The following is a 20,363-nucleotide window of genomic DNA, read 5'->3' on the forward strand; positions in this document are numbered from 1 at the left end:
AAAGGGCGACACAGCTTTTGAAGCTGAACAAAAACTTGTCATTTTAACAGTGGGAGCTTCTACTACAAAGCTAGCAAGCAAAGTTACAGCTGTTTGTACTGTTTTCTCCTGTGTATCTATGCCCCTTCTACAGATCCTAGCTCTGGATCCTTCCCACATAACAGACATCACCGTTATGTCTGGTTCACCAAACAAAGTATTAAAATTAAACACTAGAAAGTTAAAAGTGAACTAGTGAAGTCTCATACGCTTTTGAGAAACATTGAGTTGGGTCCATCAAGCTTCACCCAATCCCCAAGTAGGCCCCCTCAAGTCCAAAAACTGATGCTTGGGGGCAGGGAGATCATCATGGATCACATTTCACCTGGCATGGCAAGCTATAGGAAAATCGAGTGAAATTGCCTGCTTCTCTCTTTCATGAGCAGAAAAGCTCACGGGAATCAACCTATTGCCAGTGTTACTTCCCAACAAAAGCAGCAACAAAAGTATTAAAACTCTAAATATTTCCAAAAGGAGAAACTGTGTTTATGTAATGGCAGAGTTACAATGATAACTTGGTAAAACTTAGAGATAGCAGAAATGTTCAAAGTGTGGGGCTGGTTAGTAACACCCAGGCTTCCAAATTGTTCAGCAAGGCCATTCCGTTGTCAGGACACTAGCCCTCAAAAACCAATACACTCATCCTTCACAATACTGGACAATATTCTATAGCAGCCTGATTTCCCCAACAAGCCAGTGTAAATGTAACTAAATAGTGTTTAAGTACTGAGAGTGGACCATAGGTTCTTAACTGGAGTTAGCAGCACCTTTAATTAGGGAATAACAATAGTTACAACGCCAAGCCAAAATCCAGGTGGAAATGAGTGAGAAGGGAAGGATTTCTCACATGAAGCGGGAGACACACAAATACCTACATCACGGTCTTAGGCTGTATCTCAACTAGCCCTTACTTTTGTTATACATTCTTCACAAGTGATAAAAACCTATCAATTCACAACAGATAGCTATCGTGATATACTGAAGGAACTTAAGGAAGAGGGAGAAGAGACAATATTCTTAAGTAACTGAAGAACAATCCTGAAAGCCAAGTAAAGGCTTGATTGTTGTACAGCCAGTAAAACAGAAAAGAAGCCTTCAGCAATGAACCAATCGTAAATCAATCACTTGAAATCAAGTGATATTGATTCCGAAGGAAATTACTTCAAGTAAACATTTATGTTTGACTTATAAAAGCTGTTTTCTAGTATATTTTTAAAAGCCAGCATTATTACGTTCTGTGTCCTCATTTACTAAACCAGTGTGAAGCACTGAGCAGCTGACTAAAAAAACAGCCAAAGATCTGTTTGCACCCGTACAAACCAAGGTAGTGCCAGTTACTAGTAAATGTAGTGATCCCTCAGAAGTGTGTGTGTAAAACTGACCTAACTTCATATGCACAAATTCTTGGAAAACATCGAAAATATGATGCAGAATTAACTGCTAAACCAGAAAAAAAATGAGCAAAAACTGTGGCAAGTTAGGTACAGAAGCCTAGCCCTCCAAAGAGCTGCTTTGTAACCGGTAATGTTTACCCAATGCAGCATATTACAATACATTATGTAAACACTGGGAATTAGGACACCAACTCAGATGGAAGAGCCACTGAATGCTCAGAGAAAACATACGCAGGAATCAGGCTGGGCCTCACTGATCCATTCCTTGCTTTAGCATCCCCATTTCAAACCCAGCCGTCACAAAAACAAACAGAATAAGAGCACAATGACACACTTCCTGTTTCAGAAACAGCAGCTACGGTTGGGGTTTTTTTGTCAGAACATTCTTCTAGCTAAAATGTAGATTCAGAGATTTAGGGAATTAAAAGTGATAAGAGTAATAATTTGCAGGGAATCCAAATCACAATTTGTAAAGAGTTCAACCAAGCACAAGACATCAGTTGTGCTGAGTTATCACACTGTAGAACTAAAGAGAAAGATTACCGTTTGAGCCAGTAAGGGTAAGAAAGGACATATTCTAATTTAAAAGAAAGGCCCTAGATTTACACTGAGCTTTATATTTTATCTTCCATATATCAGTCACCGTGCACTATATCAAAGCTTTCCTAATTTAGCTTTGAAGTTAGGACCTTCCATTCAGAAGCATGTTTTAAGCAGCACTGAAACAAGTAAGAATTGGATAAAAGTTTAACCGTACGTGTGTATCCAGGGATAGTTACAGAATAAAGACTGATGCAGTTCTTTTGAAGTATCACACTGCATTCTGCAGTTATCACAGTGCTTCGGAACCAAAGAACACAAGCAGTTCATGGCAGAAGATGAAAGTAAAGAAATAGACACAAAGGTCTGTGAAGACATCCCCCATTTTGCTGTATGTGTCCATGGAACGACTGATTACTTCTGCTGGAATCCCAGACAGTAAAAGAGCAGCAGTTAATACTGTAGTCTTTGTCTTCTTTTCACTCTGTGTAAAAATAAAATTTTAAAAGTTAATCTTTGTCATAGTTTCTTGGATCCAGCAGACTGTCAATGGAAGGCACTGCTGGATGCAGGTGATTCCCTTGTCTCCCCCCCTCCCAGCAGTCCCTTCCAACCCCAAGTATGTTGATTCCTGGAGCTCAGTGACCCCACAGCAACTGAGGCATGTTTAGGGGCTGTGCTAAGGAAAGGAATGAGGCAAAACTGCCCTGTCCTCTCTCTCCACTGCAGCCCTCTCACCTGTGCACCTATTAGGCCTTGTAAGTCACAGAACTCTACAAATTGACTTTCTCAGGGTCAGAAAGAACTGCCAGGGGAGTGGAGGGGACAAGGGTTTTTTGCATGTTCATTTTGGAGGGCCTGAGCAGGACACCTATATTCATAGCAATCTACCACATATCTCAAAGCAAGCTAAAAAATTAGGATGTTTTCCTATTATCTTACTTATAAACCTCTAATAAAACAGGGTCTTCATTCACTGCAGTCTGTTCTTTTTTTTAAAAAAATAAGTTTTATTGTTAGAAAGTGAAGAAAAAACCCACAGGAACATCAGAAATTAAGAAAGAAAAAAACCACTGCAGTCTGTTCTTTTGACATCAGTGCTACATCAGAAAAGAGCAGAAGCTACAATTACAAGGAAGTAAAGACGGCTTTAGATCAGAGGAAGCTATGACCACACTGGGTGAATATTAAAGTTTCTCCTTTCTCCAGAGTTTTGCAATGTCAGAGCTGGTTTTCTACCCTAGGGGAGATTGTTTATCTGTTTAATAGCCACCTCATGGCTTTTGCACAGCTGGCATTTGATAATTCTCCTATGTTTAGGAACAGGGTTGCAACAGTGGTAATGGCAGGAGAAGAAAGTTTACATAAAGTATTACTAGTCAGGGTAAACAAAAATTAATGAGATTGTTGCCTTTGGACAAAATGAAAAGCAGCAAAACCAAAAATTCCTGCTGCAGAGGGGAACCTTGGATACTCACCGTGAGGGTTCCTTCTGCTCTGAGGTTACGTGGGCATCTTGATATGGGCAACTCCCACCTATTGCTCAGGGAGGCAGGACCAACTTTAACAACTTCCTCTCTCCAAGGTGGGAGTCACCTTAGCCCAGTTTGCTTCCTGCCTCGTTAGGGAGTGCAGCTTTGGAAAAAAGCTCTTCAGCTTTTTTTACTTGCATTTCTCCTACAGTGATTTCAGACCTGGAGGAGAGTCTCCTAACTTCTCCAGCCTGCCTCTTTTTCTCTTCACGCCTTCTTTTACACAAACTGAAATTTCCATCCTCATTCCAGTTACAAGAAACAAACAAGACCCTGTTCTGTTACCTTATTTTCCTTCAAACGACCATCACACAGATGGACTCACTATAGGGGACCAAAGCATACACAACTTTTCATGCATGTGAGATGGTGATCTGCTTCTTCTAAAGAACAAGAGTTCAATGTACCATCACTAAGTGCTTACCAGAAGAAGAGTTGGTTTTTATATGCCGACTTTCTCTACCACTTAAGGAAGAATCAAACCGGCTTACAATCTCCTTCCCTTCCTCTCCCCACAACAGACACCCTGTGAGGTAGGTGGGGCTGAGAGAGCTCGAAGAGCTGTGACTAGCCCAAGGTCACCCAGCTGGCTTCATGTGTAGGAGTGGGGAAACAAATCCAGTTTGCCAGATTAGCATCTGCCACTCACATGGAGGAGTGGGGAACCAAACCCAGTTCTCCAGATCAGAGTCCACCACTCCAAACCACTGCTCTTAACCACTACATCGCGCTGGCTCTCATGCTGGCACCACACTTGCACTTTGGGCAAGATGTATCTGGCTGGGCAAGAAAACTTAACATCGAGGTCCACAGTGAAAGTGATGAATCAGGCAAAGACTGAAAAGTAGCCTGTTTAAGAACTACTGTGAATGCTGGATTACCAGAGAAAATACTCAACAAAAACCACTATAATGTATATAACCTATGAACACTTTAAAATAGGTAGACTTTTTGAGAACTGTATGTCTTAACACATCTCTTACCTTTGGGAAATACTTAGACAACCCCATGTATGCAAGCTGTAAGGTAAGAAATGGAGCAAATATTGACTGAAAAAAATTGAAAATTATATGAGTTAGAAAACAGTAACAAGCGATTGCATTAATACAAACTTTCAAGGAAAGGGACTATTCATTATTAAGTATTTCAGCTGGCATACTGAAAAATGTGTTGAAAGGAGCTATGCTTCAATATGCTACTGAGAAGCACAGTGTTCTTATATTTAACGATGAACTTGTATGACAACTGCCGGATAGAACACAAGCCTACATAACACGGCACTATAGAGTGTCATATACATCACTATTGAGATGGGGATATTCATTATGCATCAGCAGTTAGTTTAGGGAGACATGTCTATCCAAAGATACTCAAAAGGAGTCTTATGTGAGACATTTGGTAAAAATTAATATAAAATTACTTCACATATAAAACATGATTAGGAAGTTCACATACATTTTGTATAAGATGAAATAACTTTACAGTCATGAAAATTGTTAGAAGTTGTACTTCATATTGTTGGGAAAGGGTTTTGCACAGTTGGTTCCCTCATCAAAAGGATAAGGGGGTTCAAATGGTTTGGATGGTCTGACTGGACTGTTGTGGTGGTTTAATGTTGCACAATTTGTTCAGAAAATAATATACCCATAGGGTCCTACAGTCTATTTCTGCTGGCAGAAGTGTATTTCCACTGTCATAGAAGGGATATTTTGTTGATTACCTCTACAGACCCTCTCATCATACCAGCATTGTTCCAGGGTGGGGGACCACCACCACCCCGCATTGAATTTCAGAGGAGGAGGCAGGAAAATTCTGAAATCCAAGCAGAGCTCTGCTCATGGATCATAGGATCTAAACTTATATCCTGAAATATCTCCAAGCCAAGTTTATAATCACATCCAATGCTGTATTAATCTAGTAATGTAACTTCTAATCTGTTTCAGGAAGAACTGGTAAATTCAGTGAATATATTCCTAAGAAACACATACAGAACAAAAGCAATGCATCTGTAAAGTGTTCCTTATTAAATTATTACATTCCAGCCTTGGAGACATTTAAAAAGGAACAAACATCCAACAGAAATTTTTTTCTCACCCAATACATTGTAATGGGGGGGGGGGGGAGACAATAGCTAAAAACATGAATTCAGCAGTCCATAGTTCAAATCTTACCCAAGACATGAACAAACTGAAGTAGCCACAGGTGTGCCACTATTGCCTTAGCGCCCACTGGCAACACAGGGATCATGATATTGCACCTCCTTACATGGCTGTGGAAAGGCTTACTGAAACAGTTTATGTGAAGCCCTCTGAACGCTGGAAAAGTACTGTATAAAGGTATTAGTATATCCAAATGAGTTAGGATTCCTGCAAAACGATGCCATATAGCACCATATGCATGAGTTGGGAAAGTTGCAGGTGTGTGTAATCCCTTCCCATTACTTAACTGAATGCCAGAACAGCAGTGAGTCAATAGGGTCATTACAATGTTTCTAGAGTATGGCTGTCTACTTATGGTTCTGTCATAGCCTGCCAGCCTGTTCATCCTTGCTACTTGGCCAATGCCGCTTATTATGTGAATATATAAGTAGCAGTTGGCCTAGACAGGCCATTCACTCTCACACTCCCCTTCTCCTAAGCTGCACATAGCTGGCCACTGGGGGAGCCTGAGTGGGGATGCAACAGTTGCACTTGGCAAGTCAATGAAAGTGGCCTCATTCTTTGTCTCTCCTCTGCAGGTTGGCTGGCCATGGATGGGAGTCCAAGAGAATTCTTGTGTTGGGCAAGTTATTCTTACTTCAACACACACACACAGCTACCAGTCTGCTTTAGACTAGGCTATTACCATTAGGAAGGACAATGGGTTGGATCCAGATTGAACTTTCCAATATCAGAATGGAGCATTTCTGCCTCCCCCTTCCCACTGCAGTCCACCGATAGTCATTAAATGCTGCTCATGGGAGACAGGGAACCTGAAAAAATTCCGTAAAAGGGGTCTGCAACAGGAAAGGAAGAATCAGTGGACATTTAGTCTGGACCCAACCCTAAAGGTGGCAAGACACTGTGGAACAATCGTTAAAGTTCATGAATTTGGTCTTCAATCTACCTTCCACTGTGATTTAATCACTTCAATTGTGAGTTGAAAGGCACTGGGGAAATAATCATTTCTCCACATCAGTTCCCAATCTGTGAAATGGGAAAGCCAATGCACTACCCTATCAGGAAAGTACAAAAACCAAGCTAAAAAGAATTAGTGACAATCAAATAAGAGTTCTCAGCTCACCAAGTATTTGCACACAAAAGCTCTAACTCCAATGGCAAGTAGTGCACACCCAACTAATCTAAAAATACGGAAAGAATCAAATTCCTCTGCAGCATTTCCATTTTCCTGGCTTGGCTTCTCACTCATCAGCTGGTTTCTTAATTTCATAGCTTCATCAAATCTTGATAAATACTGGTCTAGGCCATGCTGAGGTGTTCGCTGTTCCATCAGATCACCTCTACTGCGCTGCCGGAGTTCAGTGGAGCTCTCACTACCAACCTCAGGCGCTATATTGAACAAGTCCTTTTTCTCCCCCTTGTGCTCTACTGCACTGCTTCCATGGTCAGCTGTTCCTGCCAGGCTGCAGACAGTATCACCAAGCACAATACGCTTGGAAACAGACGGAGCAGGAATGGTCGATTTATCTTGTTCCAGCTGAAGCTTTGCTTCTGAATGGGTGTCATCATCTAAAGACAAAAACAAAAAACAAAAAGTAATGCATGCAAGTTGAATTTGATCTCCAAACTCTGATACCCAAGCCTCTAAGCCGGGGACCCAAGCAATGTAAGGAAAATAGAAGCCATGCAGGAAGAATATACATTAGCACACTGAGCCTTCCCCCAGGGACCTTAATGTCCTTCAGGAAAGGTTATTAGCTGTGCCCTTGCTGAAGCATATTCAAGGCAGTGAAACACTCCTGGTCACTATGAATAGGAGCAGCAGATCTTTGATGAACTAAGACTACTAATTCAGTGAACTCTTCCAGAAATTTGGAGTTTTAAGGCTTTTAATTGGGGTTTTAGAAATTATTACTTTTAGAAATTATTATTAATATTATTGTGGCTGTTTTGATGCATTTTAAATGATGTTATCACCCTAAGCCTCGTCTTGGCCGGGGAGGGAGGGCTACAAATCACAAAATAAATAAATAATTTCCATTACTTATTTACACAAGTAGGAACTTACAAGGAGCTTCAGGAGTTCAGGGGGTGACAGCATCCATGGTGGGGGAGAGCCACACCAGGGCAGGGCTGGAGGCAGCCGGGGGGCAGGGAGCTGAAGCAATACCTTGTGTGTGTGTGTGGGGGGAGAGTCCAGCAGAGCCAATGGGGGGCAGGGAATCCAGCAGCAGTGTTAGGAGGCAGGGAGGAGACACTCCATGGAGAAGCAGCGCTGGAACCGGGGGCGGGAAGGATTCTTCACACCCACTTGCCCGCTTCCAGTGCTGCCTCTCCCAGCTGTCTTGCTGGTTAGAATCCAGAGAGAGGGCACCAGAAGAGGCGGCAATGTAGGTGTGCAGGTGGGCAAGGAGATTCTTTCTCACCCGTCTTCATTGCCCTCCTTAAACATTCTCATAGGCTTGTAACCAGAGAGACTGCGGAGAAAAGCAGAACTGAGGACGGACAAGTAGGTACGAATAATCCTCCTCACACACACCCAGCACAGCTTCCCCCAGCCTCACTGGTTATGAGCCGACAGGAAAGTTAGGGCAGCTGAGGGAAGAAGCTGCGGTATGCCCGGCAGTGGTGGCGACTCTCCCAGCCGGCTGCCCCATAATTTTGCCAACACACCTCTGCCAAGGGTGGTGACTCTCCTGGCCACTCTGCAGCAATGACTCTCCCGGCTGCCTGGCCCACAGCTTAGCTGCCTCACTGCCTGCCAAGAATAGTTCACAGCACTTCCGTAGTTAACTGTTCTCTGGTTTTGGTATTTTTATAACCCCCTTTCTTTCTTCATCCTCTTTTTTAGTTTTCAGGTTTTTCTGCAAACCTAGGAGGGCCACTCAAGTTTGTAGAACCATCTCTTTCTCAGTGGCACCAATCTGTGGATTTAGATATCTACAGATGGGGCCACACTTCATTATCATGATATAAGATTATTATAGGACAACACTTCATTATCACGATATAAGATTATTATAGGACAAGGTAGATTGTACAAAATAGACCAATGCAACCAACAGGGTGGGATTTCCAATAGACAATGCAATAGGACAGGGTCCTCAACATGGTGCCTGTGAGTGCCATGGCACCCATGGCCACTTTTCCTGATGCTCCCAAGTGTATTTATAAAGTGGGTGGGGCGATGTGGTTCTTCTGATTCATCGTCTGACTGGCTGTGCAGATTTTTTAAAATGTTGCTTTGGCAGCAGCTGCCACGACAGAAGGATCACCACTGTGTGACTGAAGGCACGCTGCCACAGCCATTTTGGGGCTGGCTCCACCTCCTGCAGCAGCCAGTTTGCAGCTGCGCCCACCACACTGTGTCAGAATTCCAAAGGTGCACGCAGGCTCAAAAAGGTTGGGGACCCCTGCAGTAGGATGTGGCTTGTAGAGAAACCAACCAGAGGTAAAGCACAGCATAAGTATTAATATGACACATTAAACAAAAGCAACAATTACATAGTAGGGACTACTTACAGCAACAGGAAGTACAAACTATACACAGTGGTATAGTTTACAGTCCCTAACACTTTACCCCAAGGTACTTGTTCATGTTTTATTTAATTTTCTTCCTACGTATTTTAAATCAGCTGCCTTTTAAAAATATGCGTGTGTGACTGATGAAACTTTTGTAAATAGTAATTCATGCTATTACATTGTTTTGAAGTAAAGATTCCCCATTCAGTTTGCCTTTATGTTATGGTGGGAAAAGGGGGAACAGCCCTCAGAAATAAAAATCTGCGCTGGACTGCAACTATTTAGGATGTCTTTCCCTGTGAAGAGAATGTATTATAAAGTCCATGGTAGAAGTCACCTAATTTGCCAGTTTCTTCATTATTTACAGTATAGATGTATAATTCACATAGGCAGCCCATTCCTGAGCCTTTCGGCGGCTGGGGACAGCATGGTTGAGGTGCCGCCGTGGCGCCTCCAAAGAAGTTTCCTGGCCTCTGAAAGGCTTCAAATAGCCTTTTTTTAATTTAAAAAATAAAAGTTGGGGCATTTTTCCCCATTGCACTTAGGCTGGCGGTGGGGTCACGCCATCTCCTAAGCCCAATTGGCCCTGAAGCTCAGAAATGAGCCCTCAATGATAACATGGACCAAATAATTTGGACAGTCATCTGTTTAAAAAATGAACCCGTAATTCTGGGTCAAGTCAAAAAGACGAAAAGAAATGGCTAGCTACAACCAGAGGTTCATCATACCAGCTATCTTTACACTGTGCTGGCAGTCATAGATGCTTCCTACACTCCCCTTCCTGCAGTAGCCAAAATGACTACTGAAAAGCCGATGTTGGCAGTTGAAATCCATGCGGGTCAGCGGGCAGCAGGGAGGGACAGAATCAGGCAGATTGCCCCTCTTTCGCCTTCTAACTGTGAAGCCTCAGAAACTCTGAGTGGAAAAGGGATCAATTTTGTCCAATTTTACCTCCTTCTGGCACAAGGCACTGATGAAGGAACACAGGGAAGATCTGTATCCACCAGCGGCTGACAGGTTACAGCCCACAGTGTTCTTTATGTCTGACAATATCACAGATGTTTGAAGAAAAATATAATGTACTTTCAAATTCAAAAAGAATTTGCAGCCACAAACCGAAGATTGAAAACTAATCTAAATACTAATGGTTATAAAACACAAACAATACTTATTTCTATACCTGTTCCACCAAGCACTGTGACTGACTCATTTAGTATACCCAATTACAGGCTGCACTAAAAGGCTTTATAAATCATGTATGAACGCCCATTTAGCCTCCTCATCATACAGGCCCTTATGAAGCTTGATGCTTCAATTCACCCACTTTGCCTGAAACACTGTGATGCTTCTGGGGGTGACCAACACACTAATATTCATAAACTTGACATAAAATATATTTCAATGGCTTCTCTGTGCAATCTGACAAAATAGTTGGTAGAATTGTCCGGTACTTCAGTGTCTTGGAATAAGAACCTGTGTCTTGTTTGTCCATTGAAATTCATAAACATCAGCACAACTTTAACAGAAGAGAGTTTAAGAATGAATAAGGCTTGGCTTCCTGTCCTGAAAAACTCCAGACTAACAAAGACTACAGTCCACAATAGCCATGCGGATTAGCTTTGGATTCCACATTTTAACAGATCACTTCAGGATACAATGGTTCACATTAACATACCACACCCTCATTAGCACATTACCTTGATACTTACAGGACAATGATTAGCACATTACCTTTGATACTTTGGCAGGACAATGACTCAGCTCAAACCCAACCCCCTTCCAACTATATATATTACTCTTCCAACACACTTTGACACTGAGGGACACTATCCTTCAGAGTTACGCCTCTGAAGATGCCTGCCACAGCTGCTAGCGAAACATCAGGAAAGAAAATACCAAGACCACGGTCACACAGCCCAGATAACCTACAAGAACTGATGAACTCTGACTGTGAAAGCCTTCAACAATATTTCGTATCTAACATACCGTATATACTCGTGTATAAGCCGAGTTTTTCAGCCCAAAAAAAGGTCTGAAAAAGCCGAACTCTGCTTATACGCGGGTCAATACGGTAGAGGGGGGAGGGAGGAGGGAACTTTCCGCCACCACCTTTCCCCGGCTGGGAGCGGCCTCCAAAGTCCTCCTGTGGCCGCAGGGAGGCCGCTCCGCCGCCTTTTCCCGGCCAGGAGCGAACTCCAAAGGCCCCCTGTGGCCACAGGGAGGCCTCTTTACCACCCCCACCGCCTTTTCCTGGCCGGGAGCGGCCTCCAAAGGCCCCCTGCGGCCGCAGGGAGGCCGCCCCGCCGCCCCCGTGCCACTTCCCGCCGCCAGGAGCCCAGAAGGTAAGCCTGCGGGGGGGAGGGGTTATAAGCCGACCCTTGGCTTATATGCGGGTGCCTAATTTTCCCCCATTTTTGGGGAGAAATTAAGCACCTCGGCTTATACGCGGGTCGGCTTATACACGGGTATATACGGTAGTTAAAAGTTATAATTTCATTTGTTTAAAGAAGTTAGTCTCAGTGGATTGGAGCCTATGGACATTCTACCAAGAGAAGAGAAGATGATATTAACTAACTCTCTTCCTCACTGCAGCCCCTCAAATTTCTGTGACTTTAATCTGTCAGGTCCTCACTCCTCAGTAATATCTTTGGGTAAGGGGGGTCATAGTGCCTCCCCCAGTGACCCCTACTCCATGCTCAGAAGATGGCCAAGATGCGCCTCCATGATCTGCCTAAGGTTAGCATGGCTGACAGATGGCCATCTAGCCTCTGCTTAAAAACCTCCAGGGAAGGAGAGGTCACCACCTCTGGAGGAAGCCAGTTCCACTGAGGAACTGCTCTAAATATTAGAAAGTTCTTCCTAATGTTTAGACGGAAACTCTTTTGTTTTAATTTCAACCCGTTGGTTCTGGTCCAACCTTCTGAGTCTTGGATATGAAAAGGACTAAGATTATTGTATAAGTTTAAAATCTTGCTCTCACGCTGTAAGTGCCAGTCACTTCAGCAAGTCTCCACTCTACATTTTACTGCCAAAAGGGCAGTAAAACACCAACAGTAACTGCCCCAGTGTCTAGGGGCACCTTACAGACTAACAGCAGTGGGCTCTAGTTCACTCAAAACGTATGCCTCAATAAAGCTTCAATAAAAGAAAAAGGAGTCTTATGGCAAAAAAGCAACAGATATGTAGGCTAGAGCCTACGTCAGTTCCACAAAACCCTATGCTTCAATAAATCAGTCTTCAGGCATATTTTAAGTTCTGCTACACATACTTCATCTTAGCCAAAAAGCTGAGAAGGTTTTGCTAGAACAGACCCTATCCCTGCTCCCTCCACCCCCAGAATTTTCTTCAGTATCTATAACTACTGAGAACCAACATAGTCCAAGGTATACAATTTCAAATGCTTAAGCATTGTTCTTTACTACAAGAACAATATGTTAAGATCTCCAGCTTTGCACTTTTTGGGGGGGGGACTACGACGACTTCCACTCCCACTGACAGGACTCATGCCATTGGTCAAATCTTTTTTTTAAAAACTTCAATTTCCCACTTACAAATTGCAACTTATTTCACAGAATTGTTGCAATGGGCAAATGCAGGACTTGCTATAAATTACACTGCATTAAAAACTATCTTAGCGGTAAATAATGCAAGAGTAGATTGAAATGTAATATGAGTGAATAGGGTAATTTTTTTAAGTCTTGCAATTTTAGGAAATCCTAGATACCAGAATTTAAAGTTAACAGAACTCCAGCTAGGACTAGATATAGTCCACCTGCCATCACATATTCAAAACTAAACTCTGCAACATTTACAGAAGTTTTCAATGTTTTCAGATCTGAATCAACATCTAACACAAACCCTCAATAATATGAACAAATTTTACTTTTTAAACCTTATGTATCAAGCTTTTCCCACTGCAATTGTTTGCTTTTTTTCTCTCTCTCTCTGCACCTCGCATTTCTCTTAATTCTCCTTTAAAAATATTTTAAAGGAGAATGAAGAGAAAATGGCGTTAGTGACAAAATCTCAGATGCAACGCATTTGAAGCTGGGCCACAGCCTAGTTGTGGGTCAGGAGACACCACCGCACTTGTATTCCCAGCGATGTATTAAGAGTTTGAAAACGTTATAAAAAATACTGTTCGCACTTTGTTTGGCCCTTTAGCTGTGAAGATGTCTTCCAACCATTTTTTAGCCGCGGCATCCAAAAACCCTTTTAAAGCGATGTTTTTGGTAACATTTCCTAACTCTTATTACATTGCTGGGAATACCTAGTGCGGTAACCACCTTATAAAAAACATCGCTTTAAAAGGGTTTTTGGATACCACGGCTTATAAACGGTCGGAAGACGTCTTCACAGCTAAAGGGGCCAAACAAAGTGCAAACAGTATTTTTTATAACGTTTTCAAACTCTTAATACATCGCTGGGAATACAAGTGCGGTAACAGCCCTAGGTAGATTGGAACCAGAGTCCCAAAACACATTAAGACGAGGCGCTTCTCATCTCCTGTCACTCTGACGGGAAGAAAGGCGGAGGGGAGGAGAAGAAAGGTAGTCTAAACGAACTTTACAATTATGGGGTCGGATTTTGAGAAACCAAGTGAGTTAATTTGACGGTGACAAAAGTTCACGTGGACAGCTGACCCCATTCCTGCCTTTGGCCGGGTGCGAGAGGTGGAGGAGAAAGAGGAAAACACGCATACTGGATTCCCCCTTTCCCCCCTCCCCAACAAAAAGACACGAGAGGTTATTTTCTTCAGCTAAGACAACTCGCAGCTTACCGTCCCCTTGGACTGCCCATCCCAGTTAGTAAACCGCCCCCCCCCCCCAGCCACGCCTCATCCTCACCCGCCTTCGGCCGGTGGAAACCCATTATCCGATTGAACCGCTCTTCTGAGTTCATGAGCAGCTTCCTCCGGCGAAGCTCAGCCCGGCGCTGAGAGGCTGTGAGCCCAGGACTCGTCGGTGGAAAGCCGGCCTCCGCGCCAGGCCCCTCACGGCTAGCGCTGCCGCCATCTCCGAGCGGGTCCGGCTCCATCCCTACCGGAGAGCAGCAGCTCCTCCCTCGGCCTTCCCCACCCCGACTCCCTGGTCTCTGCAGTCACACAATGCAACGAGCCAGGCCCCGACAGCGGCCCGCAGCTAAGGCGCAAGCGCTACAGCCGGCCATTTTAGGTACCGCCTGCAGACGTTGTAACGAAAGGCGCCATTTTGGATGAGGGTTCGGTTTGCGCTTGCTGCGATCCCGATGCGGGCGATAACCGTTGGCCAGGGAGAATCGATAGACGGCCGCCCTTAGCAAAGATGGCGAAAACGGCTTCGAGGGAAAGTGGGCGTGAGAGGAGGGGGGGAACTCGACGCCAGCAGATCAGCGCTAGTAGGTAACGACCTCATAAACCGCCACCCCCTTCGTCATAATGCTTCCCTTGACATGAATGGGTGCAGGTGGCTGTGTGGCCCTAGATTAAGCCAATAGGACATCAGAGCAGGTGGTTGGAGGCGGGGGCGTTTCTGACCACATTCAGCTTCAACTCCAACACTAAATTAAGGGGAAGCGCGGAGGAGTGGAGCTAGTTGAATCGCCGAGAAAACAGACTGCAGTCTCGTTTGCATTTATTTGGTAGTAAAACTCTATTGAATATAACGAGATTTACTACTAACATGTCTGCTTCGGGCTGCCCATTGAGCCTCTTGGAAACTGATGAACGTAATCTGTACGTTTGTCAAATACAGGCTTCAGCGTTTCCTTTCAGCTCTTTTTCATAGACTTTTAAAACAGCCCTTTTGATCGTTCCCATATATTTACATGGCCTCCCTTCCATTTAATAATTGGAAGAAAAATGGGTCAGTATTCGTCTTTCGGTATAAATGATCTGGGGTCTTGACTTGGCCTTATCTTTAGAGTTCATCTATGGCCCTTGCCCTCCCTCCTAATATTTTTTGTCTGCGTTTAATAAACCCCTTGTTATTCTTTGAACACATGACATGCCTTATGCTAAGCCAAAGCGTTGGTGCATCTTGCTTAGTATTGTGTGCCTTGAGTGTTGGTGTCTTTCAAGCAGAGAAAGGTCTTTCCCTATATCTAATATCCTTTTAGCTGGGGTTGCCAGAGATTTTGGTCCCTCCTATATAACTTGTTCTCTACCACTGAGTAACAAAGGTCTAGTCTTTGTAGGTCTCTCATCCACACACACTTCCTGATTTTTAAATATTGAATTGCTTAATGACTACATTATATGAGATGCAGCTCTATCTAAGCATGTATGCACATAGCTGGTTGGGCCTCCCATGCTGTTGTGGATGTGTGGGTTTTTAATAGAAAGTTGCTGCTCCAGATAGTATCAAGCAAGGCAAGAACAACTGCTCCCTTCCTTAAAGAAAGCATGTGTTGTTCTCAGTTGCTTCATATGAAAATGGATATATGATACTTTGTTCAGGATAATAACAGGAAGATTACTATCTCTTTCATTCTGATACAACAGATAAACATACTCCCAGCTAAAAGGTTGAGGTGCTGAACTGATGTAAAGTGAACCCACAGTTTGTGATATCTTCTGGGATATTCATAAAAAAGCAGCTTATAAGACCACACTGTGTTGATCTTTCTGCCAATATTCTTTAGGAACATGACAGAACCAGCATAGACCTAGTAGAAACTTGATGTTAAGTACTAGTAATACCTATGCAATACTAAAAACATCAGTGTTGTAATTAAGCTGTGCTATGCCATTGTGGAGTGACTATAGATTTGTAAATACACAAAAGCATCAGATACTACTTGATCTATAACTTGTCAAAGAATCAAGTCTATCTAAACTCAAGATAATAGCAGGAAATCTGACTGGCTGTTATTTTCTTAAACATCTACATTAGGTTTCTCCCAAGATTCACTGCTCCCTGTTCATGCACAACCAGCAATCCCATCTGCCTACAAATGGCAACCTCCCTTTAAAGGAACACTAACTCCAGGAAACATTGACGTCATTTACAGGCAGTGTATCACATGAATTCAAAATTAATGGGTGAACCAATTTTCTTGGTCCAGCAAGGGAAAAACTGTTGTTCAAATAACTGAGCATCTGCCTTAAAGTCCTAGCCTGTTACAGTGGAACTTGCCACTCTCAGCCCTGTTTGTTCCCTGAATCTTTTTAGGGCTTCCGGTATTTGTGAGTCAGAAATATACTAATCTGTTTCTCCATTAAAAGCACTGGTTGGTTTTTACTGGAATCTGATATAAAGTTGTATCGTAATTTGTGAGACCATGACAACACCTTCCAAATCCAGAAATCATAAAGCAATATTTCGTAATGAGCCTTTGAGTTTGTATGCTGTGCATCAATAGGATGACTGTAGCGAAATTTGGACAGGGGAAATAGCGATAACTTATTGAAATGGGGTGTCACAATTGTGCTTAGTTTTCTAGCACAATTTAGCACATGTATTTTTCTTATCTCCCAAGGACATATTTGTCTTTATTGTTGCCTATTCCATCCCCCCAATCATTTTTCTCTGCTTAATTCCCATCTTGTCCACATTGCTGCAGTGCTGTTTCTCCATGAGTGTCATTACACCTGCTTGCTTCCACAGCTACTCAATAAGGAATGCTGTGACAGGCTGTTGTACTACTTTAAGCTTGTGTAGGTCCGGGATCCTCAACAGGGATCCTCAGGTGGTTGAGCTTTTTTATTTTATTGGAAGGACCTGCTGCATTCACAGAAGTCAGTGCTCCACACTGCATGCCCTTTGAGCAAAAGTGGTCGAGGTCACTCTGGATACAGAGGGAAGTTCTGAAACACTGGCTCCTCACTTTCCTATCACGAATGATGTCATGTGACATCAAGCCACGTATTTGAAACTCAGTTGGCCCCATGCTGCTGGCTGCACGTCTGAAGTCAGGAAAGGTTGAAGACTTCTGAGAGAATCCCTGATTGGAGGATAAGAGATTTATAAGGTTTCTTTACAAAATTCTCATATTGTAATATTTCTTTTGACTCGTGTTGTCAATTATAGAGAGCGGTGTCCTGAAAGTGATTTGGTATGGCATAGAATTTGCAAGTTGTGAGGGGGAAATACATAGGTGGCTGTATTGGTTCATAGCAACAACAAAAGCTCTCATAAAAACCATGTCATACCTTTTATTAAGACCAACCAAAATAACAATAACAGTTTGTCAGTGTTTGAAGTGCTTGGTGCTACTGGACTCTTGCCCTTTTTGACTATTCCAAGGAAGAGTTCTGGAGAACTCAGAAGCTGGAACATTGTTGGTCTTAAAAAATCATTACCCAAGTTTGAAAAAGGAAACATTCAATTTCTACTAAAAACGAATACAAAAATCTGGTGTTTTGATCTTGGACATGCATTTAATACAGCTTTTATTGGTCATTATACTACCCCTATTGGTGCTAGAAGAATGAAATTAGAATGTTTGAGCAAGAATGGATCAAAAATGTTCTTCTACTTATTTCTGTGGACCTCTCACTTGGGCTGCAACCCCCCAGTTGCGTTCCACATTCTTCCTGAGGATTCCATGATCCATAGGGCAATTTCCCAGATGGCGGTGGATAGCAGAAGACAGGGGAGGTGAGAAAGGCATGTTGCACAGGTGGGGCTCTCAGTTTTTTGAATCCAACCCATGTAGGCAGCAACTGGTCTCAAGTGGACTGTGGGGGAGGTAGTTGTGAATTCCCTGCATTGTGCAGGGGGCTGGACTAGATAACCCTGGTGGTCCCTTCCAACTCTGTGATTCAACTTAGTAAATTCTGTAGTAACTTGAGGATTTTTCTCGACTTGAACACCAGCTACTTGATATTTTAGTAAATAATGTGGAATACATTTAGGAGAATCAAACAACTAGTGACAGTTTTTCAGGAGAAAATTAACTCAAGTTTGTCTTCCAAACTATGTACTATTTGTGTAGTATAAAGTTCAGACAGTCTGACTCATTACTGAAGAGCCTCAAGACCATTTTACTGAGGTATTCTCTGTGGCTTCCAACTACTGCTTATAAAGGAAAGATGGAGTTATGAGCTCTTTCAATTAATTTTATTGAATAGCCAAATTCGATAAATTAGCACAGCTAAAATAAGCATTTGCATGTGTTACAAATGACTTTTTACAGGAATAAAACAGTGAAAATTACAAACTGTAAAAAGGGGAACAAGTAAAACCTTGCCTCCAGTTCAGAAGGACATGGTTTACAAATTCACACTGAAGATCAATGTCTGAGTTCAGAAAACAAGGATTAATATTACAATATTTTACACTACTTTACAAAAAAAATCAAATTTACTAGAAGGATTTAATAACTAGTGAACAGAAGCTTTGTCACATTTGATGGTCCCTTAACAGCCATTTTGCATCTGATTATATATTCTGTAAAACTTCTGAATAAAAGTAAATTTTATCCTAGTTATTGCAAAACTGTCAAGGTTGGCTCAAATGCAAGTTGTTAAATTAACAGAAAAGCAAATGCTAATTAAAAATGGATTCTTCTGATGGCTGACGGAATTCAACATAGTCACCAATCATACTGAAGTATTGTTTTTTAAAAAAATCTTAAAACTAGAAAAATAGAGAAAATCTGTTGTGGACTGCCATGCTAAGATGTGAGCATCTGGGCCACCTTTGCCTAGTTAAGTCGCTGTAGATCTTAAAATACATGTAACTACAGCATAGTACAGGCAGTTTTATACACACGTCTGCCCTACAATCCCCATTATTAAAAAGTAATGCAAGGTGAAGCGGATGATATTTTCCCCATTACAAGGAATAAAATTAGGAAATACAATATTGCAAAAAAGAGTATGAACATCCCAAAAAAGCATCCTTCCCTGACAGTAATATGTGCTCGCTACTCTTGATAAAAAAAAAAAAAAAGATAAGAGACTTTCCCATGAAATAAATGTCTCAGTCACATAGGCTACTTTATGCAAAACCATTACACTGGCTCATCTGCAGTTAGTGAGTCTATAGCACCCCCTCCGCTTCAGACCAGTTCCTTGTGTACAGAACATACTGTTGCACACAAGGATCTCCTCACACAGGTAATGCTGAGAAACTGGCCGGCACCATCTGTTCAGCATTGTATGCATGTTGTGGCGCATATTCACTCGGTGCTGAATGTGTTATTCCCCCTTGGGGGCGTGTCCATATCTGAACTAGATGCACTGATGCCTCAATTTTTTTGTATGTGTGGATTGCTCTTGCTAGATTGGAATGATTGTATTCAGTTTTGCTTTGAAGATTCAAGAGGACAGTGTTAAAATATTCAGGCTTTGGTTGTGTGGTGAGGCAATCAGTGAGTGGTTTTCTAGAACTCCTCCCATGATCATATACTCCCAAAGTTCATTATGATTTCTAATGACAAATGCTCAAAATCCATTAGAGCTTGCACAAGATACCACCAGCAACAAAGTACTTCAATTTAACAAGTTTCAACAGGTGTATTTTAATCCTTTTAAATAGAGACCTTTTCCACTGCAAGTGCAACATAACAATGACAATTCTGTACGTAACTTTTCATAGGCCACTCTGACAGACTGCATAGATTAGCAGGCAATATGGTTAGACATATATAGGAGTCGCTATTCTGATTCAAAATGCTGGTTTATAAACACTACAGCTCATGAGAGAACTTTAGTGGCTTTTTGTGCCAATACTTCTTACCCATACCTGGCACTGAGGCAAGTTTTTAAAATCACTTACAGCTGAACAGAAACAATGACCTGAAAATGGCTGTGAAGGATTGCTCAGGGAAAATGCTAAGGGGGAAAGCACAGTGGAAAATATTGCCACTCCCCAGCTCTTGAAGAGCCTGAAGTGGGGTATGAGGAAAAAATAGAAATCCATGCCAGCTACAAGTTACATCATCAAAGAAAGATGTTGCTGATGCAGGTTGTCTGCATGGTATTTTATACACATTATAAAACACAGATAGTATTTGTCATGATTTAATCTACAGAGGGTTTCAGGGCATGAGTAAAACATTTATGTGCATACACTATGCAGAAGTTTCATGGGGTTTCTGAAATCAGGCAAACCTTTCCCCCTTAAAGCCACAAAATGCTTCCCTGAAAGAATGATTTCCCCCCCTTTTAAATGGCAATATTACTTCTGCTAGGATGTTTCCCTGGATGTCAAATAAAATGCTCAATGCTGCTTCTAATGTAGTGAAAATTA

The 20,363-nt window shown here is 42.3% G+C and overlaps 1 protein-coding gene across 1 annotated transcript; it reads right to left on the bottom strand.

Moving 5' to 3' along the window:
* Positions 1 to 2,118: 2,118 nt before the first annotated feature.
* CAMLG (calcium modulating ligand) lies at positions 2,119 to 14,223 on the bottom strand. Its single transcript, XM_056861483.1, has 4 exons — positions 14,034 to 14,223; positions 6,788 to 7,233; positions 4,489 to 4,554; positions 2,119 to 2,457 (listed from the first exon to the last, which is right to left on the bottom strand). The coding sequence occupies exons 1-4, from the start codon at positions 14,221 to 14,223 to the stop codon at positions 2,266 to 2,268; spliced, it is 894 nt and encodes a 297-aa protein (XP_056717461.1). The 3' UTR covers positions 2,119 to 2,265.
* Between the last annotated feature and the right edge of the window lie 6,140 nt (positions 14,224 to 20,363).

The sequence above is a fragment of the Euleptes europaea genome, chromosome 1 (assembly GCF_029931775.1).
Source record: "Euleptes europaea isolate rEulEur1 chromosome 1, rEulEur1.hap1, whole genome shotgun sequence".
Lineage (NCBI taxonomy): Eukaryota > Metazoa > Chordata > Lepidosauria > Squamata > Sphaerodactylidae > Euleptes > Euleptes europaea.